We start from the raw sequence: 25,654 nt of genomic DNA, 5'->3' as shown, positions 1-25,654 counted from the left end.
ACTCTCTGGACGCCCCGGCCTGAGGCCCAGGTGTGACTGTCTCTGAGCTGCCCGGTAAGGAAGGGCCTAGACTGGCTCCTTGGCAGGCTCCCTCCTCCCAGCCAGAAACAGTTAACTGCCAGCTCCAGGCTGACTGCCTCCAGCCCAGCCCTAATCGGCCTGATCTCAGGCTGCCACCCAGGCCACGGCAGCTGCTAAAAGTAGTGGGGACATTTTTCCAAGGTAATGATTAAGCTGAGTGGCCGGCAAAGACACAGACAGCCAAGCCAGGACGGTGAGCTCTATTCACACCTCGGCCAGGCTGCAGTGGCTGGAACTGGTTTGTGAGGGCAGGGCCCTGGGGCACGAGGGCCCGAGCTGGCAGCCACAGCCTCAGCCGCACATAGGACTCCTGAGAGCATCTCAGGCCAGAGCCCTGCTGCCTGCCCTGTTGGGACGCTGCCCTCGCCCCCAGCACCATGAAGCTGCAGGGGTTCTGGACCGGGCTGGAATACACCTGCCGGCTCCTGGGCATCGCCACTGCTGCAGGTAGGACCCCACCTCCCTGCCCGGTCTCCTTCCCGCACGCTGGGCAGAGCAGACAGGGCTGCCCGAAAGGTGGAAGCCAGCTGGCCGGGGCTGGGCAGCACATCTCACCACATCTGCCCTTCACTTTCTTCCCCAAGACCCCAGAAACAGAGCTCTGCAGGGCAGCAGCCGGTGCAGTAAGCCGGGGGCTGGGAACCAAAGGGCCTTGGGAGCCCTCAGCGTCCTCATCTTCCAAAGGCGTGTGGGGACCTGCCCCACCCCCGGAGGGCTGTTGTGAGGTGGGGGTGGGGTGGGGGCCGAAGGTGAAGGTGTAAAAGGCTGGGTGCCTCACTGTAGAGTTATGAAAATGGTCAGCAGAGCACATCTGGCTTTATTCAAACCACAGCCTCCTGTGGTGGGGAGAGAATCCCCAGCGCTCCGCAGGCTGAGCTAGAGGGTGGTTATGGAGATCTCGGGCTTCCCTGAATGCCCTGGGGGGATGGCTCCCCGTGCTGGGCTCCTCTCCCTCACTTGCCTGAGCCCAGGGCTGCTCAACTTGGCGGGAGGAGAGAAGGAGCAGAACTGGTGCGACCACCACGCTGAGTGCTGCCTGCTCGCTTCCCCAGGCAAACCCTGAGCCTTAGCCCCATGCTCCCCACAGGGCCAGGGTCTGGGGGTTCGGGGGATGTGAGCAGCAGCATCCTGGGCTCTGAGTTCTGGGTCTCACTGTCCCTTGGGAGCAAGGAGGAGACACCCACTGCTCATCAAGTCTTTCTCCACCACTACACTAAGTCATATGCGTGGATCTGGGTGAATGGGAAGCGTCCCCCAGCTCAGACTCACACAGTGCTGGTTCCAGCCTCAGCCCTGTCGCTTGCCGATGTGTGACCTTGGGAGGACCACCTGGGCTCTGGGGCTGAGCTCTGGTCTGGCAGCAGAGATGACTGGGCCTGCTGGCCAGGTGTTTTGGAAGATCAAGGGTGCATGAACTGGCCAGGGCTAGGTGGACTGGGGTTAAACCTCTTGGGGAGAGCCTATGGGGACCCATGTCATTCCCTAGCGCCGGGCCAGGCTCGCTGGTAGACTGGCCAGTGGGCGCTGCAGCATGTAAGCCCTGCGTTCGCATGGAAAGGGCAGTTTGAGATGATCCGATCTCACCCATCCTGTTATAAGATGGAGCATCTGAGCTCAAATTGGGGCAATGACCTTACCCAAGGTCACACTGCAGGTCAAAGGAAGAGCCGGCCTGGAGCCCAGGTCCCTTGACTTTCCTCGAGGCCAGGACTCTAACCAAAGAGCTGCATGCTTCACTGGGTAGCAAGCCCTGCCCAGTAGTCACCACAAAGGGTCTGGAATTGCTCTCTGAGAGCCTGGTTAGATGAGCTAAGGACGGGCCTCAGCTCGGCTTTGATATGGGATACAGGCTAAAAGTGGGCCACGGTTGCTGTCTACCGGCCAGGCTTTTCAATATCTGCTGGGGCTTTCTACAGTGCTTGGAGCAGGTGGGAAACTAGGGAGAGGGGCTTTGTGCTCTGGGGCACATCTCAGGCTTTCTCCCAGTGTCGCTGAACCCCTGGCCTGCTTCCAGTGTATAAGATTTTCAGCTTCTTTATTCCTTTAATCCTCTATTTTGTGAAGTTTCTGTTGAGAAGTCCAGGCCTCATTTACCTGGGCATCACGGCTAGAGAGGAAATAAGTCTTGAGATAGAGGCTGTCAATTTGCAGAAACTCTGGGGGACCTACAGCAGCCCCTGGCCCCACTGTGGGGAGGAGTGTGGTTCCCCGGAGGCTAGGAAACCATGTGGCCCAAGGCCATCCAGAGAGTCACCTGCAGGGACCAGGCAGCACCTACCCACTGGCCTCGTCCCTGGGCTCCTTCCCCTCTGGCAGGCAGGATCTGTAACTGTCAGAGATCAAGTTCAAGGCCCCAGGGGACTCCAGCAGGACGTGGCCCCACAGTGTGTCCTGCATGGGTGCTGGCTGAGCTCCCCTCCCCCTTCTCCCAGGCCCCTGTGGGTGAGGCTTCGTTAGGAGGCCCAGTGGTCCCACAGGCCAAGCTGCCCACCCCCACACCCATGCCACAGACACAGTGGACAAAGGCAGAGCACTGCCACCACCAAACATGAGTAAACAGGCCACGGACAGACTGCGCCCAGCTGGAAGCGTTTCGAAAATGAGAAAATTCTCTTCTTTTGAATCATTCATAAGGTTTCCGGTCATCACAACCCCAGGCCTCCCCACTAGTCTCACACTTAGTTGGCTTCACTCATTTGCACGACCTCCCTGTCAGGGAAGACACTGTGTGTGTGTGTGTGTGTGTGTGTGTGTGTGTGTGTGTGTGTGTGTGTGTGTGTCCACGTGTGATCTCAAAGTGCCTGTTATGGAGATGGGGTCTCAGCAACCACCCAGAGAAGCAGGGCGCCCTGGGAACGGCGCACAGGTTGGGGGCACTGGCTGAGCAGATGCCGGGCAGCTGACTGCTCACCCCTCAGAGCCCATCACTGTGTCTGCCTGGGAGAAGGGCCCCAGGGCACTAACTGTCGGGAGGGGAACCCAGCAGATGGGCTGGAACTGAGATGGAGCGCAGTGGCCCAGGGTGTTCCACCCCCACAAAGTGAGACGAGAGCCTGTGCGTGGGGGGTTGGCCCGTTGCTGCTCCGGGAAGGCAGGATTGGCCTCCCCGTGGATTTCTGCAGTCCTCTTTACCCCCAGGGTGACTCTCTATGAATTTTCTCCCTGTGTTGGGGTAGATGTTTTCCCTTGAGGGTCCCAGACTCGGGTGGGGTGTGTTGGGAAGAGGAGAGACTAATTTTCCTAGGCCCTGACCACTAGAGGGAAAGCCCTGTCCTCGCAGCCACGTCCTTGCCCACAGATGGGCAGGAGTTTCCCCTGGAAAAGTGGTGCTGAGAAAAGGCCTCTGGGCCCTTCGGTGAGGCCGCCCGACTTTTCTCAGAGCAGAGGGGCTCAAGCCTGAGGCTCCTCGCTCTGACGCTAAGGGCACTGTTTCCAGCCTCTGCTCGGGTGTGGCAGCTGGCAGTGATCCTTACTATCTGAGTGTCTGCTGTGAGCCAAACTGCTGCCCGTTTGACATGCAGGATCCCATTCTGCCCTCCCCACTGCCCTTCGGAGCACCCCCACGCTCATGCTCATGTGCGGGGGAAACTGAGGCGGCAAAGCAATGTGCTCCGGCTCTCACAACCGGAAAGCAGGAGGCAAGATTTGAACTGACGGTGGTCCCCTCCTGAGACCCAGCTCCTAATCAGTGTGCCCTCCCCCTACATCAGGCTGGGGCCTGTCTCTCCACATCTCGGGATCCCAGGGGGCAGGATGCAAAGCACACAGAGGGTACCGATCAGTGCGCCCGAGTGCCCCCACCAGTCGCCCTGACAGGCAGTGGCCCTGGGAGGAGGGACAGTCCCAGTGTAGCGGAGCCAAGAGCAACTAGCGCTTCCTAACCCTAAAGACGCCGATGTTCGGCCCAGCTGCCCATCCTCTCCAGGACCACGTGCTTTGACGGGCACCACCGTGACCACTCTGCCAAACCCTCTCCCGGGCCTCCCAGAGACAAACCTGCACGTGTTTCCGGAGAGAACCGTCACAGCAGAACCTGCCATCGCGGGGTCCTGAGTTGCATGACGACAATTCGCTATAAAGTCATCACCCGTGAGGGCCAACCTGGGCCGCTTGGGGTGTGTTTGATTCGGGCTCTTGACCCATTAACCTCTCCTCCACACTAAGGACGCAGCCACATTTCCAGCAGCCCCGCTCCTGCCGCTCTCCATTTGAAGTGGTGGCTTATTGATGGAGGCTAGGACAAAAGGAGCATTTAAACCCAGATGTTCTTGTTATTTTTTAAAGCGCACAGAAATGCTTAGTTTGACCTTAGTCTTATCCAAAGCCTTCAGAAACCAACTAATGTTTCCGAGGCCACCATCCTGGGCTCTCCATGCTAATTTACACCCTTCTTAAATGTATCTCCTGTGACTGCCTCCTGCCACGTAAGGAAGCCTCGTGCTCTCCCACACGTCCACGGTGGGTTTACGCACCACCTCATTTTCACATCCTCCAAGTGGATGTTGACTGGGTTTTTTCCCAATCTGTTCATCTCAATAAGTATATGAAATTGCCCTACCTCTGTTCCATCCCTGAAAGATAATATGATATGGCTCAAGCATTCTTTCTTTGTTTCTTTGTGCTCGTGCCCTCCTTCTTAGATTTAGAACAAGAAACCTAGAGCCCCACTTGAGATTCATTTGTTCAGCAAATATTTGCAGAGTTCCCACTTTGTGCAATGTAAGCACTTATATTAGAATGGATGACCCCCGACGAGAGAAGCACATGGTGCCCAAGGAGACGAGCTAGAAAATGCACATCCTGACACTAAGCACCACAGCATAGTGTTTGGGAGGGTGAATTAAGTCCATCCACTTACTAGGTGTGTGACTTCAGGCATCTCACCTACCACTTTAAATGGTGATGGAAGGAGACTGACTTGAACACACAATACATATGCAGATGATGTATTATAGAATTGTATACCCAAAACCTATATAATTTTATTAACCAATATAATTTTATTAACCAATGTCACCCCAATAAATTCAACTAAAAAACATCAGTTTTCTCCTTTATGAAAGGAGGATAACAAATATATCTACCCTTTTGGGTTGTGAGCGTTCAATGAAACAATGACTAAACCAGGAAAATGCCTGGCACATAGATTCTCACTCCCTGCTGGTTGATTTTAGAGGAATTTGAGGAACACAGGGACTGTACAGCATGAGCGATGGATTCTCCTTGCAGTGTGGAAAATTAAGGAAATCAGAGGAAAACAACAAGGCGATATACAACCCTCAAAGCTGGAGAAGGAGAAAGGGGCCAGACTGTGAGAGGTCTTACACTGAGTAACATTTTCCCTCATGTTTCCTTTGGATATTAAAATCAACCAACAAGAACTTGGTTATTTTTTTTTTTAATATATATTTTTATTGATTTTTAGAGAGAGAGGAAGGGAGAGGGAGAGAGAGAAACATTGATGTGAAGATGCCACTCTGTGCTGGAGGCAAGACCCTCAATAGTATGAGCGAGTTCCGGGAGTCTGTAGAGTCCCTCCATGTAAATAATGTCATCACCAAAAAATGGTGTATCAGCCCAGGTGGCTTCAAAGGTGAATTCTACCGCATTCAAGGAAGAAATAATAACTATTCTACACAACCCTTCCAGAAATTTCAGAAGATAGGAATATGTTTCAACTCATTTTATAAAACTACCATTACTGCAGTCGCAAAACTAGACAAAGACATCACAAGAAAACTACGGACTGATATCCCCCATCAACGTAGATGTAAAAATTTTAAAACAAATTTTATCAAATCAAATAAAAATATGTAAAAATGAAAGTCAATTATAATCAAGTAGAATTTACCCCAGAAATGTAAGGTTGCTTTAATATTTGAAAATCAATTGATATAACTGACTATATTAACAAACTGAAAAAGAAAAGCCATATTACTATCTAAATAGATACAGAGAAATCATTTGACAAAACTCAACATTCTTTCATAATAAAAACTATCATCAAACTAGTAATAGAAAGAAATGTTATCAGCCTAAAAAGGGCATCTACAAAAAGCCTCCAACAACTTAAAAGTAAAACACTAAATGCTTTTCTCCTAAAACAGGTAACAAAACAAGAGTGTCCACATTGTGCTAGAGGTTGTAGCCAGTTCAATAAGGCAATGAAAAGAAATAAAATGCATACATATTGGCAAATACGAAGAAAAACTTATTATTCACAGACGACATCGTTGTCTGGAAAAGCTGATGGAATCTACCAGAAAAGCTACTAGAACTAATAAAATGTTGCAGAACACAAGATCACCATACAACAATAAATTGTATTTCTATATACTAGCAAGAAATAATTAGAATATATTTTTAGTATAATTCATAGTAGCATCAAAATATGAAATACTATGGGATAAATCTGACAGAAAAATTATACACTGGAAACTAAAAAATATTGCTGAGGGGTAGTAAAGAAGACCTGAGTGTATGGAGAGAGATTTTATTCATGGGTCAGAAGACTCTATCATTAAGATGTCAATTCTCCTTAAAATTGCTCTATAGTCTGAATGCAATCCCAGTCAAAATCCTAGCAAGTTTTTGGTTGTTTTTTGTTTTTGTTTTTGTTTTCTAAAAATTGACAGGCTGTTTCCAAAATTTACCTGGAAATGCAAAGGTCTTGATATAACCAAAGTTAGAAATTTAACACTACCTGATTTTAAGACTTATTATAAAGCTGCAAGACAGTGCAGTTTTGACACAAAGAAAGACAAATTGATTAATGGAACACTATAGCATTCAGAAATAGAACCAGACATATATGTACAACAGAATTTTGACTTAAGTACAAAGACAATTTAGTGTAGAAAGAATAACTTTTTCAATAAATGGGTCTGAACAATTGAATATCTGTTTACCAAAAAAAACCAAAATGTTATCTATACTTTGGACTGTATATCACAAAAAAAAAAAAAAAGATTCAAAATGTATCATAGACCTAAATGTAAAACCTAAAACTTTGAAACTCCTAGAAAATAGGATAAAACCTCAGTAACAGGTTAGGCAGAGATTTCTTAGCTACAATGCCAAATTTCAATCCATAGAAGAGCAAATTGATAAACTGCACACCATCAAAATTTAACACTTTACCCTTCAAAATATAATTTTAAGAGAATGGAAAAAACAAGTCAACAAAGAGATGCAATGCCAAAAAGCACATGGAAAAATGTTCCATATATCATTAGGGAAATGTCCATCAAAACTACAGTGAGATACCACCACATGCCTTCTGAATGGCTAAAAGTAAAAAGGCCACTATGCTGAGTGCTGAAGTGTTGGCAAAGATGCGGAGCTCTCAAACACCACTGATGGAGATGTAAAATGGTGCACTCACTTTGGAAATGGTTTGGCAGTTTCTTAAAAAATTAAACATAAACCTACCACATCCGCTCCTGGTATTTACCCAAGAGAAAAGGAAGCAAATGTTCATGCAAATATTGTACATGAGTGTTTATAGCATCTTTTTTTTATAATAGCCAAAACTAGAAACAGCCCAAGTTCCCATCAACAGATGGATTATGTCCATACTACTCGGCAATAGAAAAACACATTCTACAACATGGATGAATCTCAAAATAACCATCCTGAATGAAAGTAGACAGCCAAAAGAGAGTATACCCTGTATGGTACCATTTAAATAAATTTCTAGAAAGTGAAAACTAATCTCTAGTAACAGAACGTCCATTAGTGGTTGTCTAGGGGTGGATGGACTGGGAGGAGGGTAGGTTTACGTGGATACGAGGATAGATGTATTCATTTTCTTGATGGTAGTGATGGTTTCCTGGGTACATACATATGTCAATACTAACCAAATTGAACACTTTAAATAAGTACAGTTTGTTACATGCCAATTATAACTCAATAAATCTGTTTATTAAAGTGGATGTGTCAGGTATCTATTGCCAAAATAACACTGTGTAACATCTGCAAAACCTTAGTGGGATACAACAATAAGCTCTTATTATTCACACATCTGGGCAAGTAGGCTGGGCAGCTCTGCTAACGCTGGCTGGGTCCGCGTACCTCGGGGGGCCGTTGGCTTGTCTAGACCGGCCGTGGCCGGGGTGAAGTGGACCACTCTGCTCTCTGTCCCTGGCTCTGGCGTGCGCCATGGTCATGGCAGGGGCACGAGAGAACGTGCCAGTGCACGACCCCATTTCTCATCTGTGTCTGCGTGGCGCCCGCAGCAGGTCACATTGCTAAGCCCAGATTGCAGGGTGAAGAAACAGACTTCACTGCAAAGTCACAACAAAGTGTGCGAATGTTAAACGGGGCGAAGGTCCGGGGCGTCGCAGTGGCCTACCACAGGGCTCTGCAGGGCCAAACAAAACCAACCTCACGGCCGGTCAGCTTTAGTCTGTGGCTCGTGTTTCAAGAATCTAGTAGAGGATAAGTGGGCTCTCTTGCCTTCGGGGAATTCCACCTGCACAGGCTTGTGAGAGTCACCGGAATGTACTGAGTGTCGCTCTACACTCGCAAATCTCTTCTGAGTATTTGAAACTTTCTACTACAAAACCTTAGCCTTTACTGTCTGTTGATTTGTTGATGGAGCCATTCTGGCATGTGTGAGGTGTACCTCACTGTAGTTTTAATTTGCATCTCTCTAATGATGAGTGGTGAGCATTTTTTCATATGTCTCTTGGTTATCCGTATGTCCTATTTGGAGGAGTGCCTATCCAGGTCCTTTGCCCATTGTTTGATTGAATTGTGTCTTCCTGGTGTTGAGTTGTATGAGTTCTTTTTATATTTTGGAGATTAACCCCTTATCAGATGTATCATTGGCAAAAATGTTCTCCCTTACAGTGGGAGTTCAAATCAAAATTTCCTTTTCATTTTGATGCTGGTTTCTTTTGCTGTGCAGGAGCTTTTTAGTTTGATGTAGTCCCATTTGTTTATTTTTTTCCTTTATTTCTCTTGTCCTAGTAGATGTATCTGTGAAAATTCTGTTACTTGAGATGTCTGAGATTTTGCTGCCTGTTTTCTTCTAGAATTTTTATGGTTTCACAATGTACATTTAAGTCTTTTATCCATTTTGAGTTTATTCTTATGTATGGTGTAAATTGGTGGTCTAGTTTTTTGTTTTAGGGGTGTTTTCTTTTTGCATGTATCTGTCCAATTTTCCCAACATCATTTATTGAAGACACTGTCTTTACTCCATTGTATGCTCTTGCCTCCTTTGTCAAATATTAATTGACCATAATGGCATGGGTCAATTTCTGGCCTCTCTGTTCTGTTCCACTAATCGATATGTCTGTTCTTGTGCCAGTACCAGGCTGATTTGATTACAATGGCTTTGTAGTATAACTTGATATCTGGTATTGTGATCCCTCCAACTTTATTCTTCTTTCTCAAGATTGCTGCGGCTATTCGGGGTACTATTTGGTTCATTTAGCTCTGTGAAATATGCTGTTGGTATTTTAATAGGGATTGCGTTGAATCTATAGATTGTTTTGGGTAGTATGGACATTTTAATGATGTGAATTCTTCCAATCCATGAACACGGTATATGCTTCCACTTGTTTGTATCTTCCTCTTCAACAAGTACTGGCGAGGGTGTGGAGAAAGGGGAACACTAGTACACTGCTGGTGGGAATGCAGACTGGTGCAGCCACTGTGGGAAACAGTATGGAGGTTCCTCAAAAACTTAAAAATGGAGCTGCCATTTGACCCAGTGATCCCATTTCTAGGACTATATCCTAAGAAACCAAAAACACCAACCAGAAAGAATATAATGCACCCCTATGTTCATAGCAGCACTATTTACTATAGCTAAGATCTGGAAACAGCCCAAGTGCCCATCAGTAGGTGAGTGGATGAAAAACTGTGGGACGTTTATGCCATAGAATACTATGCAGCTATAAAGAAGAAGGATCTCATACCCTTTGGGACAGCATGGATGGACCTAGAGAGTATTATGCTAAGGGAAATAAGCCAGTCAGAGAAAGACAAGTATACATGATCTCACTGATATGTGGAATCTAAGGAACAAAATAGATTGACAAACAAAATAGATCCAGAGATATGGAAGCATGGATCAGACTGACAAATCTCAGAGGGAAGGGGCGGGGGAGAGATTAACCAAAGAACTTATATACATATATGCATATCCCATGGACACAGACAATAGTGTGGTGAAGACCTGGGGTGGGGTGGGAGCTGGGTGGATGGGGGCAATGAGGGAAAAAAGAGGGACATCTGTAGTACTCTCAACAACAAAGATAAATTTTTTTTAAAATCTTGGCCTTTAATCACAGTGTCTCTGAAACCTTGCTCACAGATGTCAGCTGAGCAGCTCTCAGTACACGGGCAAATGTCCTTGACATGCACAGAATCTACCAGAACTCCTTCTGAGTTAAGAAGCCTGCAGCTACTACCTTATGTTTCAGTAGATTCTTAGCAAGTGGTTCCAACACGTCCACGTTCTTAGCAATAGTGAAAACCTGGCTTTCCCCTCTGCAACCAGCTGTGCTTTCTTCCGAACCTAAACCAGTGCAGCCATCGTCATCAACCCAGCGCACCCCCACCTAAGATGTGCTTACAGACCTGGAGGCCAGCAGGAGACAGCCCATACCTGAGGATGCGGAGGAGGAATGAGGAAGATGTGGGAGCTGTGGGGCTGCCCTCAGCAACAGTGAACATGACCTTCTCCTCATGCTTCCCTGGCAGCCAAGGCCAAGATCACTGTCTGGGACGAAAAGCCAGTTAGTTAGTGTGGCCTCTAATGACAGCTGTGAAGTGTCCTGTGTTGCTACCAGGGCACTGAACTGAATGCAAGACAGGGGTCAGAACTCAACCCAGTAATGGGGTCAGAAGAGACAAGCACAGTCAACCGGGAGGTCCATCCCGAGGTCAAAGCAGCTCGAGGCCTGAAGCCAGGGACCCAGCCCCTCAGGGTCAGCACTGCACAGGCCCCACCCTCATACACACTGCCCGAGCCCTGAGGGCCCCTAGCAGGCCACACAGAGAGGCGTGGTGGATGGGGCTCTGGACCACTTCTGTCCTAACCGGGCCTGCAGAAGGAAGCTGAGGCCAGAAAAGCAACAAGCAACATCAGTGCACAGAGAGGAGCTCTCGGTCACAATCCAAGTGCGTATTGATGGAGGGAAGGGTGAAAAGAACCTCTTCTCCCCCTGAGAGCACTGGCGGGAACAGCCTACCTCTTCTAATAACACTTTCAGCCACTGTCCACATTTGCAGAACACTCTATAATTTACTAAGACTGATCTCAGAGCCAATTACGTATGTTTTACTCCCTGCATTTTCCAGAAGAGGAAGCAGATGAAAGAGCTATGGTTTGTTGGAGGAGCCAGGGCTCCGCCTTCCGGATGCAGCCTCCATCCTCTGCGGCAGCACAGCACCCTCCCACCTCTTGTCACCACACTTTGGGGCCAGAGCGCCAGGGTGCCCAGAAGATGCTCAGAAGGTGCCTGCAGGCCCAGGTCTGCACCACAGCCCCTTGGTCCAGGTATCTGACCACTGCTAAGCCTGAGCTAGAATAAGCAGCTCAGAGAGGTAACTCAGAAGAAAACCCTGGCCTCTGGGAGCAGGAAATTCTGTGCAGGGGGTGGACCTGGCCCAGGCACGAAGGACGGATACTAGGCCCGGCTGGGATGTGATGCCCGGGCTGGGATGCGGTGCCCAGGCTGGTCCACAAATGCTTGAGGAGGAAGCTGACTCGGGCTGGTGCTGGGCAAGAGGCCTAGCTGGGGACTGTGCAGGGAAGTAGGACAGACAGGGAAGTTGGTCCTGTTGAGCTGGGGTGAGGGATAATGCGATCCTGAGGGCAGATAACAGGAGGACAGGCCCCTGATGTAAAAGCAGTGCCACTCGGCCAGCACCCTGACCACCTGCAGCGGGCAGAACTCCCCGCGGCATCAAGGCAGTGCTGGGAGCAAATCTTTTCTGTAAGATGTGTTATAATGAAGTCCTGTGTCTGGGGTGTGCATGGCATCTGTCTCCTGTCTCCATGTCACCCTGTCAGCTCTTCTGACTCGTGCCAAACTCTGGACAGGGCCTAAGGGTCACTGGTTAGGGTGAACTGCTGACAAAAGTCACCCATTTCCTACTGAACTAGAGCCCTGTGAAGGTAGCATCTCAGAGATTCCAGCCAGGACCAGAGTGCAGGCCAATTCCATGAGTAGCCAGAAGCCACAGATCACGGCCGTGTGCATCGCTGGAGGCTGGGGCACAGCCCTGGGAGTGGATGCCCCCTTCAGTTTAGAGGGTGCACCTCTAAATTTGTGCTCAGGTGCCTAGCTTAGCTCACTGGTCCTGGCCCTGCTGGATGCCTCGCTTCTCTGGTTTACAGACAGCCCTGTCAGCCCATTGCCACAGAGCGAGGCCTGCGCAGTCCTCACTCATGTGGTGACAGGAGGCCTCTTAGAGGGCGGGTGGTCCCCTATGCAGTCTGGGCAGATGGACACTTAGGAGACAGGATGACCAATCTCTCACACCAATTCCGCTCTTCACCCCTAATTTAAGGCTACACTTTACATTCATCTTCTGGCTTCTAAAGTGTCTGGTTTTGAAGACTAGTCCCTGGAAAACAGGCAACTCCAGGCCCTCAGTCAGAACAGTTTTGGGTCCTATATCTGTGTTATGTGGAACCACGATGCCTCCCAGGGAAAGCCGGTCCCCAGCACAGGTGTACAAGCACACCCCCCAGAAAGAGGCGCCCAGCCAGTGCCCGGTGTCTGGGGGTGGTACTGGACAGAGTCACCGACTCTCCTGGAGCAGCAGACCTCACTTTTGCTTCCTCGTTTGCACAAGGACGCTGCAGAAGGGCCTGTTGTGGAAAGGGGTGGGCCTCACGGATCCTCTGGGAAACCCTAAGATATGAAACCACGTAGGATTCTATGGCCCGACAAGTCCCAGACACCACCCCGATTCCTAGGAGGCTGCATCTCTAAGGCTGCGCACACATTTGGGCTGGGGGCAGATTCCACAGGACCTAGGAGCCTAGGAGGTGACTTCCCGACAACCAAGTTGAAGGTCCGGTGAGAAAGGCCAGAGGCCAGGGGGCCATGGGAACGCTAGCTGCTGAAGGAGTCGGAACACAGACCAGGCCGGACACTGGAACTTCTCCAAAACTCTCAGGTGGTTAGAGGACAGGATGAGCTGCTTTTCCAGGTATCTGCCCTACACACTAAAGCTACTCAAAACTCGGTGGCTTAAGACTACAACTATTTTATTCTGCTCAAAATGTTGTGGCTCAGGAATTCAGGAGGGCACAGTGAGGACAGCTCATCTCTCTCCACTATGACTGGGGTCTCAGGTGGGGTGGCTGGATTGGCCATATGTCCTGACTGCTAGCTGGGTCAGCAGTTCTCCTCCATTGGGCGCCTTCTGGGGCTGGGATATCCCATGCCTGGCTAAGGGATCCTAAACCAGCTGGGTCTCCCTCTCCTCTCCTCCCCTCCCCTCCCCTCTTTCTCTCTCTCTCTCTCTCCATGGTAATCTTGGGATTTCTCATTCAGCGTGGCTCAGGAGCATCAGACTTCTTACATGGTGGGTAGCTTCTCCCAGAACAAGCATTTTAAGTCTCAGTAGAAGAAGCTCTTTGCGAATTAGCCGTGCAAGTACCCAAACTTTACTTCTGCATCGTTCTAGCAGACAAGAGACTCACTGGGCCAGGCTGCATTCAAGGGGGAGGGAAACCACACTACACCTTGCAGTGGGAAGACTTGCAAAGAATGTGTGCCTGGCTTCAACCTAACACATCTGCTGTAACAAAGAAGCCCCATATCACATTGTTATAATCAGAGGTATCACCTCACCTAGCAGTCTAGAGTTGGTGGGGGCACCTCTCATTTTCTGTCATAGAGCCAGTAATAATCTCACCAGGTCTCTGGGAGAATTCCTGCCGGGGGTCAGCAGGAATGTCCACAAGGAGAGTATTCTGGCTCACTTACCGTAGAGGTGGTAACTGGCACCGCCTTGAGAGGCCTGGGAGATCTTTGGGAGGTAAGTGTTAGGGACTAGAGTAAGTCCTTGCAGATGTGGTGGTCCCCAGGGTACTTGTCTGCACCCAGCCTGCCCATGGAGGGGTTTTCCCAGACCACAGAGCACAGCTTTCTCAGTGGGCTTGGCTCCCTTGGAGGTGGGAGGACTTGAGGGTGTGGGCCCAGGAAACCACACTATCACTGCCCCAGCGCCGCCCTGTGAGCTTGCTCAGCCCCGGGGGTCGCACAGAGAAGCGCCCAGAGACAAGGCCCCGCCCTGATCTGTGCATGGAGCCCGGGCAACACACTTCCAAACCCTCACCTCATGCTGCTCCATCCGCCTGGCATCACCTGCCTTTCTCCTCCGTGGAGATTTCCTCGGTTCCCAGGCGCATGGAGCTTGTGTTCCCTGTTCCTTGTGCCAAAGCTTGTTCCCACCTTCCACATCTCTGTTTCCTGGCCCTGGGGCTGTCTGCCCAGACTCTGAAGCTTATTTGCTTTGCTCCCCTGTCCTTTACCTGACCTGGCACAAAGGATGTGCTGTGAATAAGCGTGTGGGCTCACTGCTGGGGACTTTGGACCTTGACAGACCCTTGGGTGGCTGAGTGGAACTGCCCTGGTGGTGAGATTCAGGCTGCGACCACTTGTGACAGTCAGGAGAGCTCTGCCCAGGCTGAGGGCCCTTGACTACATGCCCAGGGTGAGGGGTGAGTGGGTGATCACCACCCTGACCCACAGCCTGGTCGCCAGGCAGTCATCGAGGCAGAGCAGGGGCAGGTTCTCGCCTCTTTCTGATGAAGACATTACAAAAATTTACTCACAGCCGGACTTGGGAGATGCAATGGTCCACTGCCCAGTGTGACACAGATCTATCCATCTGTCATCCCGCATGCTTGTGGAGGGCCCCAGGAAATATCTGCCCTGCCTGCACTGTTCTCTCCAGAGTCCTTCTCTGACTCTGCCAGCAGGGAGCTTGGAGCCACTGCACATTGGTACTGATCCTGTTGCCCTCTGCCCTTCACTGCCAGTGTGCCTGGGCCAAGGTGCTGGCTCCAGGGTGCTGGTTGGGGTTTTTCATAAATAACAGGGGGCTGACAATTCCCACCTTGAGGAATGTTGTACAGGGTAAACAGGATGTGTGTAGGGGCCTGCTGCAGTCTACAGCACGTGGTGGGCCCTCCCTGACATGCCCAGAGAGCTTCCAACCCAAAAGCCTGTCGTCACCTGTGACCACTCACACCTCTGCTTCCGCTACCCAGAAAAAGGCAAAAGACCATCATGAGACAGCAAGGCATGCCCTCTGCTCTGTGCCAGAAAATGTTCCTTTTCTGGGCCTCTAGAAAGAGCAGCGCTCCTTCTCTCGGGAGCCCTGCCCTGCAGACAGGTGAACAGAGTCACCTGGACACACCATTGGGAGCCCCAACCAGAGCTTTGCTCCAAGCCAGACCAACAGAGGAACCGGAGGCTGCCAGTGTGCTGGGGAGGGGAGGCCAGGAGCATCCTGAGCAATGTCCTGTACCTCGGCCACCACCTCACATCCACCAGGCAGTCTCAGCCAGATATCACCAAAGCCTCTTACCCCTTCTGCCTGAGGCCAGGGCGCTTTCTGAAATGCCAGTATGAACATGTCACTCAGCTGCTCCACAACACTCAAGCCCCCGTCACCCCCTGCCCAACTTGTGGAGCCTGGTATTTAAAGATCCACAGTCTGGTTCCGTCCATATGTACTGCCCATTGCCCCCTCCTGTGCCCCTGCCCCAGAAGAAATAACTTGCTGTTACCATTGCGAGGAGGGGTCTTCCTGCAGTGCCCCGCCCCTCTATGTGCACATGTCACATGTCCATCTCCCGCCCGCCTTCCCGTCCACCTTGGTTTAACGCCTTCAGGAGTGGCCCTTCTCTCTCCGGTGCTCAGAGCACGTAGGTGAGCCCGTCTTACTGCCTGAGTCTCGGTATTTTTCAGTTTGTACATTTCCCATCTCTCCTGCTGGACCAAGCATGAGCCAGAGAAGAGCCCGATGCTCACTCCAGCCCCCTGTTGGACTTGACCCCAAGTTACCCAACAGGAAACAGAGAAGACAAGATAGAAGCACAGTCTAGGAAGAGCTGCCAGGGGACACCGAGTGCAGCCAAGCAGCTCCAGGGCAGAAGCAGGGTCATGGGTCAAGGCTGCAGGCAGAAGACAGACGCGGGGGCAGAAGGAAGGACTGTACCCCGGCCAGTGCTGCCTCAGCCTTGCATGGTCTGCCTCTGAGGACGTGAACCCCAGAACTAGGAGGATCAAACAGAAAGCAGGTGACCCGCTGGCCCCAGTGTCAAAGGACCTTAGGGCTCCCATGAGAATCCCACTGCACCCCCTTAGGGGTCTCCCGGCCTTAGAACCCATACCTGACTCCATCACCCTGCCCCCCTCCTCCAGCCAAAGGGTCCCCCTCTGTCCCTGGACTTGCAGAATCCAGCATGGCTATAGTTGGGTGAGAGCTTTGGGGGGGCGGCCCCACTTCCTGCGGGGTACAGTGGGCTAGCTGGGGGCTGGGAAAGCCACCAAGGCCAGAGTTAGCAGAAGGAAGGAGCTCGTGTGCACTGGCCGCCTGTCGTCTACCAAGCACAGAGCCCTGCGTTTCAGGTTTGTCAGTTCCCTCCAACCTGAGCAACAGCTCGGGGTATAACTTATTCCCCCGACGCCACAGACGGGAGGCTCAGCTCAGAGGGGGTAGGTACTAACCCACTTCACCAAGTCACATCACGTAGAACTGGGATCCCAGCCCAGCTCTCTCACTTCTCTGTTGTTACTTTGAGTTTTTAAACTGCAAACCAGTTCTGCCTCTAGCGATTCTGGAATGCCCCTTTGACTATTGACCATTTGTTTGTCAATAGGTATTAAAATAGCTCTCCACCTGCCTAAGGGGTGCAAGTCAGAGAACCTGGCCCCTCCCAAGACCCTTTCCTGCCATCTGCTGGTCATCTGCCACAAGCCCATGTAAATCTAAAAGGACTAGGATGTGAATGAAGCCCCCGCCAAAAATCACCAAGCCATTTCATTGAGCAACTGTGACGCGCTGGCATCAGTTGGCTCACTGAAGCCTCACAGCCCAGAGATACTGAGGAAGCTGAGCTCAGGGAGATGAGTGACTCGGCTGTTAATCAGCAAGTGTGAGACTGAGATGCAGGATCCGACCTAGGCACGCTGGCTGGGTGGGTGATTTGCTTACACTCTGTGGCTCACTTTCCTCTTCTGTAAAATGAGGGTAAGTAGAACTTTCACATAGGAACACTGTGATCATTAAATAAGCTAAGAAATGCCGAGTGCTGAGAACAGGGCAGGATACACAGTAAAAATTAAATGAGCATGTGCCTGCAATACACACACACCACACATACACACACATCCCACACACAACACACACAACACAACACACACATACATACAACACACACATGCACGCACCTCACATACACTGGCAGACAGTGAAAACCAGAGCCCCCTCCCCAGCCAGAAGGCTCACGCCTGGCCTGTAGGCCCTTCACATTCTGGCCCGGGTGTGTCCTTGCGAGAACGACACTGAGCTTCATTTCCTCCCTGTGGAATGGGGAGTATGAAGTTCACTGTGCCGTGGGGCTGCTATGAGGAGCCAGGACGTGTGTGACCACTGTGCGTAAACCAAGTGCCCTGCAGGTGGTGCTGACACTGTGGAGGGGGGTGGCTGACCAGCATCCCCAGCTGCTCGCCTGGGCTGAGCCAGTGAGCAGCTGGCACCTGCGGGCGAGAGACACCTGCCCTCCGCGCTGCCAGCACGGCGCTCCATCACTAAGAGCGCCCCGTGCCTCCCCCCCAAACCCAAGCACTTGTCCCTTTTCCCTGCAGCGCTTCCACAGTCCCCCAGAAGCGAGGGTGGGGGTGCAGGTGGCCTACACGAAGGGCTCTGCACTGCATTTCGGGAGGCAGCACTTCTACCCGGGACTAAGGGCTGGGGCCACCCAGGGATGAAAGCATCTCTGCCAGGAAGAGGGGAGCTGTCGGACCCAGGGAAGCAGCAGAGACAAACGACCACTCACAGCCAATTTGACAACCCAACCCTCCACCTTTGAGTTTCAGGGCAGGGGGAAAATACCAGGGGAAAATGTCACTTGAGCCCAGAGAGAGAAATGTAAGTGCACGGAGTATGGTAGATTAGGTCCAGAATGAGGCCTGATTAGTGGGCCACCATGGTCCTGGAAGAAGGTCTGGGACATCTGAGTGCTGCCGGCGCACTGTTTTCATCGGTCAGTGGGTGGGGTCAGAGCCACGGCTGGTCGAGTAAAGCTGGTAGAGCAGGGAGTCCCCGAGAGGAGATGACAGAGAGCCAGCAAGTCTGCAAAGTGGGTCCAAGACAAAATCCACCTTGGAGAAATGGGAGGTTAAGTGTTTGAGCACCAACTGCCAAGAAAGGGCAGGAGGGAGAAGAAGCTGAACAGCATCCGGGTCAGAGCGAAACCCAGGCGTTTAGTCAGCCCTGGGTTGAAAGCAATGAGCCAGGAGTGTGAGAAGCAGCTGCCAAACCAGCAAGTGAAAACAAGGTCATGGGCCAGCACGAACAGGGCCCACCGTGGCCAAGCACTGGAGCCCAGACACAGCACCCGTGACACGCAGGACAGCGAGGGCCCTTGGAACCAGGACATGTGGAGGACAGCGACGGAGCAGGGCCTGTGGTGTCCTGTCATCATGGCTGTGTCTGGGGGCACCCAGGTCTGGGCATGACCAGTGCAGGCAGAGGCTGGGGTCTGCGCTCCGGGGAGACTGAGCTAAAGACTCCTCACTTCTGCCTGAAACCTCTCTGGCTTCCAGGGACCAAGTCAGAAGGATCCCTGCTCTGTTGTATCTTCCCAGCCACCAATCTCTGTGCCACATGAGAAGAGCCTCCCTGGCCCTCAGTGCCCAGGGAAAAGGCTCACTCCATGTCAGGGAGCACTCCCAGGGCAGTGCTGTGGCTGGAGCACCCGGGCCACTGTCTCTCTTCTCTCCCCCTCCTAGTGCTGATCGGCGTGGGCACTGAGACCTTCCTCCAGGGGCACTTCAAAAGCCTGGCTTTCTACCTGCTGTGAGTATGTGCACGCGCCCCTCCCGGCCTGCATCCTGCTCCAGCTCACCCTGAGTCTATCTTCTCCCACTACGCAGAGCAGACCTCTCCCATGCGAAGCCCATCCTATTCCACAGGTGGGAGGACTAGAGGGGGGCCTAGAGAATCTGCTGCTTTGGAAAGGGCTTTAGTCAAACCGTCCTATAAATCAACCAACTATACTTCCACCCACCCGCATGACCTCCCATGCACCCATCCATTCATCCACCCACCCACCCATCAGTCCACCCACCCCTCCTTCTATCCACCTACCCACCCATCTGTCCACCCATCCCTCCTTCTATCCACCCACCCACCAATCCACCCACCCATCCCTCCTTCCATCCACCCACCCACCAGTACACCCACCCACCCCTCCTTCCATCCACCCATCCACCTGTCCACCCGCCCATCCCTCCTTCTATCCACCCACCCACCTGTCCTACCACCCATCTCAACAACGTCTTAGCGAACATTAACTGAGCTCTTGCTTTAGGGAGAAAGGGCTCTGCAAGGACTATAACCTCGAGCCCATCTTCATGCCAAGCACAGTAAAATGTTTTCCTTGCATCGCCCTTCAACTCCGACAGCACGGTAGAAGTGAACAGTGTCCTGGTTTTGCAGATGAGAAGATTCAGTGGGAGTGAGCAGCTCAGCCCACATCACCAAGCTCATGAGCAGCAGGGCCCAGACTCATCGGGCCCCAGTCCCTTTCGTTCCCCAGCCCCTGTCCTTTCTTCTCTGCCAGCTGCCCCTAAAACACCCCTGGCAGGAAGGAGATCACTGTGCAGTGTTTCCCAGAGAGGGAGGGATGCCTGGGACCCCGCAGGCTCTGACCACCCAGCTTCTTGGCAGCCTGATCCTGAAGGACACGGGGAGCCCAGCATGCCTGTGGGGTCAGCAGGATGCATCCTCTGCTCCTCCACCCCCTCCAGGCCCACCCTCATCACGGTGGCTTCGTCCACACCCTCAGAAGCCACCTGCCTCAGGCAAGCTCTTCGGTGTGCTAGGTGGATCACACCCACCACCTCCCAACCATGCTCCAGCCTCCCTGGGCGTTTCCACATCAGCCCCCTGGACACGCAGGTCCCTGATGGCTTTCAGTGGCTGCCACAGCCTCAGACCATACTTCTTTGTCATCTTCTGACCTCCACCTTATTTCTTGTCACTCAGTTTACACCCCAGGAGGTTCTGACTCTCTCCCAAACTCACCCCATCGCCTCACCTCTGAGCCTTTGCTTGCCCTGTCAGGCACCCGGGGCGCCTTTTCATCCGCTTTACCATCTCCAAAGCCCGACACTCCTTCCCGGCACTCTGCCCTGGGACCCTGCCCACGCCTGCGACCCCGACTGGCCGGGAGTGACTGCTCGCCCTGAAGGTCCTCCATGTCTTATTGAGCCTGTCCCAGCCACTGGGCACTGTCTCCCTCGCTCCAGAAGCAGGCCCTGGGCTCCCTCCTCTCCGCATGGTTGCCTCGCTCACCCGCAGACACTGCTTTGGGTAAGAGCTGGGGGTATCATCTACTGTAACAGGCCTGGTCCGGGGCCAGCTCCTGCTGCCTGCTTTCTGCCCAGCCCCCTGCCCCTTCCTGGCTGCTCTGCCTGCCTCTCTTAAGGGGATGCTATGCCTATCTGGTCACTGTGCGGTCCAGGCCTCGAAGAGGCTCTTTCCAGCCTCAGGCCCGCCTCCCCTCACAGAGAACTGTTTATGTTCTCGGCGGTGCCCTGCTCGCCCCCTGGAGGGACTGGCACCCCAGCCCACCCTGCCAGCCCTTCCTGCACTCGCCCACTCATTCGCCAAGGCCATCCAAACGCCTGGTGCTACCTCCCTCTTTGGGGCCTCCCTCCTCCTGTCCCTCCCGCACACATACAGTCTCCCGCACGCAGATCCAGGGCTCCCGCCACTGTGGCCCTCACACTCAGAGCGCTGGAGTGTAGCACACACCCTTGTGAATGTCACTGCCTCCTCTGTGTCCCCGGACCAAGCAGGGCCGCAGTCAGAGCCGGCACCGCTAGGAACCCATCCGTCACTGGCTTTCCCCTTGCTCTCCCCTCCCCTCTCCATACTTGCTTCCTCTCCCGTCTTCCTCCTTCCCGTGAGGCCTCCCTCTGCCTTCCTCACACTCACCCTCCAACAGTGGCCGGGGTATTACCACGTAAAGCTAAGGGGTAAGAGTTAGGGAGACAGTGGAAGAAAGCAGAGGTTCAGTATTAAATGGTCACGGCGAGAGCGCAAGAGCATGATTGCAACTAATTATACAGGGTAGGCAGAGGTAGGTTTACAGTTGTGGGTACAAGGAACAGAGTTTACTCTTGTATTATTATTTATTAACTTGTATTTTTCCATATGAACAACTATAAACCTGCTTTTGCCCGCCCCGTATATAAGGAGCACTATGTGCCAAGCACATCTGAAGGGCTTTGCAAATATCAACTCCTTTAGTCCCTGCAACAATTTTATTGTTGAAGCACAATAATTACTTTTAATTACAGCTGGGGAAACTGAGGCACAAAGAAGTCAAACCCCTTGCCTATGGTCACACAGCTGATCAGGGGCCATGCCTGAGGAAACCTTGACCCCGAGCTCCCTTCCCCTGCATGGCGGCACCTCCCCTCACTCCAACACAAGTCCATGAAACACTTAACAATAAGCCTTTCCTAGAGTGGGCCTGGCTACATGGAAGAATTAGAGGCCACCAGGCAGACAAGGCGAGAAAGGTAGAGTCCTTCCAAGAGGGGCTCGGCTGTGCAAAGGCCCTGTGGCACGTGGCAGCTTCCTGTGCAGTCAAAGGAATATGAAAGGGCTTTAAAAGGCCAACTAAGGAATTTCAATTCTATAGGCCAGTGAGACTCTCCAACAGAAAATGTGAGTTCTGTTCCCAAAGACTGTGATACAGAAAGCCTGGGACTGGCCCGGGAACCTATGATTTAACGTATTTCCCAGGAGATTCTGATTGGAGGGTCTCTGGCCCACAGTTCGAGCTAAGGAGGCTTTAAAGAGTTCTCAACCGGGAAGAACATGACCAGATTCAGGTGTCAGAAGGAACCCTTGAGGCACCTGGTGGTGACAGAGAGGAGGAGCGGGGTGCAGGGGATGAGCCAGAGCGTCGGGGGGGGGCTAAAGAGGGAAGGCGGTGCCAGTGTCCAGGGGGTGAAGCCCAAACTCTGCTGCACAGGTGAGGCCAGAGGGAACGGGACTGGTTCTGAGATTTCTTAGGGAACACAATCAGCCTGTCCTGTGGCCTTGTGTCCGATGGGGAAAGAGGAAGGAGGAAGGAGTTCGGGAATGGATCCAGCTTTAAGACTCACAGTCAGGCCGTGGGAACCCGTCCTGGTGACAGTAGGAAGAAGGACTCCTGCCAGTGTCCCCACGGGGGTGCTGGGGTCAAGGTGGTCTCTCCTGTTGGCCTGCAGCTCCCTCCTCACCTCCCTCTGCACCCCCCGGCCAAACCCCTCCACCGCCACAGCCCAACCCAGCGCAGGCCCTGGCATCCAGACAGCTCCTGGTGGATGCTGGTCGGGTGACAGGATTAGGTCAAGAAACCCCCCTGGTCAGCTGGTGCTGTGAGAAGACTGCCCACAGGAAAGGGGAGGGAGAGTCAGGGTGCCCGGCCTCCCTCCCTGTCTCCGCCGTAGGTTTACAGGCGCCGCCGTCTCCGTGTGTGAAGGGGCCTACTTCGTGGCTCAGCTGCTGGCCTTCTGCTTCCAGTAAGTAGCCTCCACTGCCAAGGGATCCTTGCAGCTTCTGGGGGCAGGGGCGGGAGGAGCCCTAGGCTTAAAGGGCATTTTACCAGCTCTGGACTGCTCCACACCCCGCTAGGGTCTGGTCACAAAAGAATGGCCACCAGGGGGAACCAAAGAGCCGTGGCCATGGGTATGCAGGAGGTTCCGTGCTCTGGGCCAACACCCCACGCGCCAGCCCCCGTCCCTCCCCAAAGCTGGCCTGGGCAGGCTGGAGCTGTGCAGACCCCTGCTCCAGCCCAATTCAGAGGACCAAGGACATGGACCTAAAGCAAGTGCTCTCCTCCTTTGAAGCCTGGAGGCAGCAACCCTGAAGAAACCTGCTCAGTGTCAGGCCTCTGCCAGGCCCATGTATGGACTCTGCATGCCAGTTACGAAGCCCCTCTGGGCTGGTGTGATTTTATGTCCAAGCAAGACTCTGAGCAGGTTCAGCTGGACTCCACCATGCAGCCAGGTCCCTGTGCAGCGCCCAATCCGCACAACCCTGCCAACCAGGGGTCTCCTGTACTGCACACCGGCTCCACCTTACTGGGGCTTCCCAGTGGACCCCAGAGTCTCCTCCTCTCCTTGCTACTGCCTTGCAGTCCCTCTGGGGGAGTACAGGCAAGGCCCCTGACTGAGGACTCCCGCCCCGAGTGTTCAGCCAGGCTGCTGCCGGGACGGTGGCCACAGCAGAGCACTTCCGCAGCCTCGTGAGTTGCCGGGGTTCCCAGAGTTGCTTCCTGCCTCCTCCTAATCCTGGCCTCTTTCCTCCCAGGTGCCAGCCAGGGTCCCTGGCCTACAGGGCACGGGAGAAGGCCCGCTGGCTGGGCTGCTTCCAGAAGTTCCTGGCCTACATGCTGCTGTCCGTGGCCTGCTTCCTCCACCCTGTCCTGGTCTGGCATGTGACCATCCCAGGTAGGAGTTCCAGGAGGGAGGGAGCAGCAGCCCCCCCCAGGCAGACTCTGAGCAGGGAGGGTGGCGCCCTCACCCCAGCCTGCAGTGACGCTGGCTCCAGGGCCCCCGCTGGCCCCCCTGCCCGCTCTGGCTCAGGTCGTGGGGATGACGACCCTTCAGACCTCCTCCAGGCTGATTACATGGTAGGAATGTGCCGAGAGGTGCATCTTTCGTGTAGGTGTCCGGAGGCTGCACCCCCACGAGGAACCTGCCTTCTGTCATAGCCTGCGTATGGACTGAGCTTTCAGGGGGTGAGACGGACATTCCTCTACCCAAACCCACCGTGTCTCCCTAGTGCCTGCTGACTTAGGTCCACAGTCCTCGGCCTGGTCTGGAAAGCACACCCCAAAGACCCTCTCAGCTCAGCATCTCCCACTGCACTCACAGGCCTGCTGGTCAGCCGGTGCCTGACCACAAAAGCCGGACTCAGGCTTCCACCCCGGGGGTTTTGTTCAGGACCTTTTCTGCTAACACCCTCTCTGCCCCACTTCTAGCTGTGAAAGCTGTACCCCTTCTCGTGACCCACCTAAAATCCAGGAAGCAAACTGCCCAGGGAGACAAGATTGGAAGGCAGAGCCCCTCCTTCCTTCTTGCAGTTTCTCTGAACGCCCCTGCCATAGCCCCTCAGGGCCACTCCGCTCCATGGACTCCTGAGCAGGATGCAGCACTGCAGAGCTAGAGTCAGCCATGGCCCCCGCTCCTCGGAAGGCAAGAGAGGCCCACAGGGCTCTGACCCCAGCAGGCAGGACAGCCACCATCCCTGCTCCCTCTGCACAGCGAACCCAGAGCATTAGGTCTCAGCCAGGGACAGCAGGTCCTCTGGCCTGGAAGCTGCATGAGGGCCGGAAGGGGACCGATGTCTGTACTTTCCTTGTGTTTATTGGAGAGGCTACAGCGAAGGCAGTCTCCCACTCCTGGGACGGGAAGGACGTCCTGTCCAGCAGGTGGGGCCTGTCATCCAACATGGAATCCAGACCCCCTGAAGGGATCACAGGTCCAGCTCCAATAAGCTGCACTAAGAGGAAGCTGAGTGTGGTGATGGAGGCTGTTCAGGCAGCCCTAGGCTGGCTGTCAATAGGAAGGGAGCCTGAGGCACAGGGCCCGTCGTAAACCATCCGGGGGAGGGTCCTAGCGCGGCACTGGCCCTGCCGACATGCCTCAGCCAGGCATCAGGCCTGCCCGAGTCTGCTGTGGGCGTGTGAGGACAGGTAGGTGTGAGGGCTGGAGCACAGGCAGCCTGAGGGGGCCACACGGTGTGCGCCGTGGCCTTTTGGAACGGTGGGCTTTTCTCTGGGACACACCTAGCACTCTGACGGCCCAGATCTCTTCCAGGCTCCATGCTCATCCTCACTGGCCTGGCCTACTTCCTGCTGAGCAAGCGGAAGAAGAACAAGGCTGCCCCCGGGGTGCTGGGCCCCCAGGAGCAGTACACGGACCCCTCCAGCAGTGCCAGGAGCACCACCGGCTCCGGGGACACCGAGCAAACCTACACCTTCCACGGAGCCCTCAAGGAGGGGCCCGGCTCCCTCTTCACCCACATGAAGTGCATCCTGAAGGGGGCCAGGAGGCCCAGCACCCTCCAGCGCCCCGAGGCCCTGACACAGCTCACTCCGGAGCCAGCGGGCTCGCCGGCCAGGAAGAAGCAGGTGCACTTTGAAGATCGCGTGGTCAGGATCATCCCCGCCCTCGCCGAAGGCCTGGACCCCGAGGACAGCGAGCCCGAGGAGAGCAGCTCTGACACCACCCCCATCATCCCTCCCCCACAGGCCCCACTCTTCCTGTCTTCTCTCTCAGGCACCAGCCTCTTCTGA

General features: G+C 53.4%; 1 protein-coding gene across 2 annotated transcripts; it reads left to right on the top strand.

Moving 5' to 3' along the window:
- The first annotated feature begins 225 nt into the window (after positions 1-225).
- Positions 226-25,654, top strand: TMEM72 (transmembrane protein 72). Of its 2 annotated transcripts, none has more exons than XM_087824117.1 (5): positions 226-274; positions 387-528; positions 22,803-22,874; positions 23,665-23,804; positions 25,176-25,654. In XM_087824117.1, exons 1-5 carry the CDS (start codon positions 226-228, stop codon positions 25,652-25,654), a joined length of 882 nt encoding a protein of 293 aa, XP_087680243.1. The 2 variants fall into 2 exon arrangements, with proteins under 2 accessions (XP_087680243.1, XP_016062455.2); XM_016206969.2 differs by lacking the exon at positions 226-274 and adding an exon at positions 19,083-19,149 and having other exon boundaries at positions 459-528.

Source organism: Miniopterus natalensis, chromosome 14, assembly GCF_054644295.1.
Source record: "Miniopterus natalensis isolate mMinNat1 chromosome 14, mMinNat1.hap1, whole genome shotgun sequence".
In the NCBI taxonomy this organism is placed as follows: Eukaryota; Metazoa; Chordata; class Mammalia; order Chiroptera; family Miniopteridae; genus Miniopterus; species Miniopterus natalensis.
Note: the sequence above shows the minus strand (reverse complement) of the source record. Positions and strands in the feature narration are given on the sequence as shown.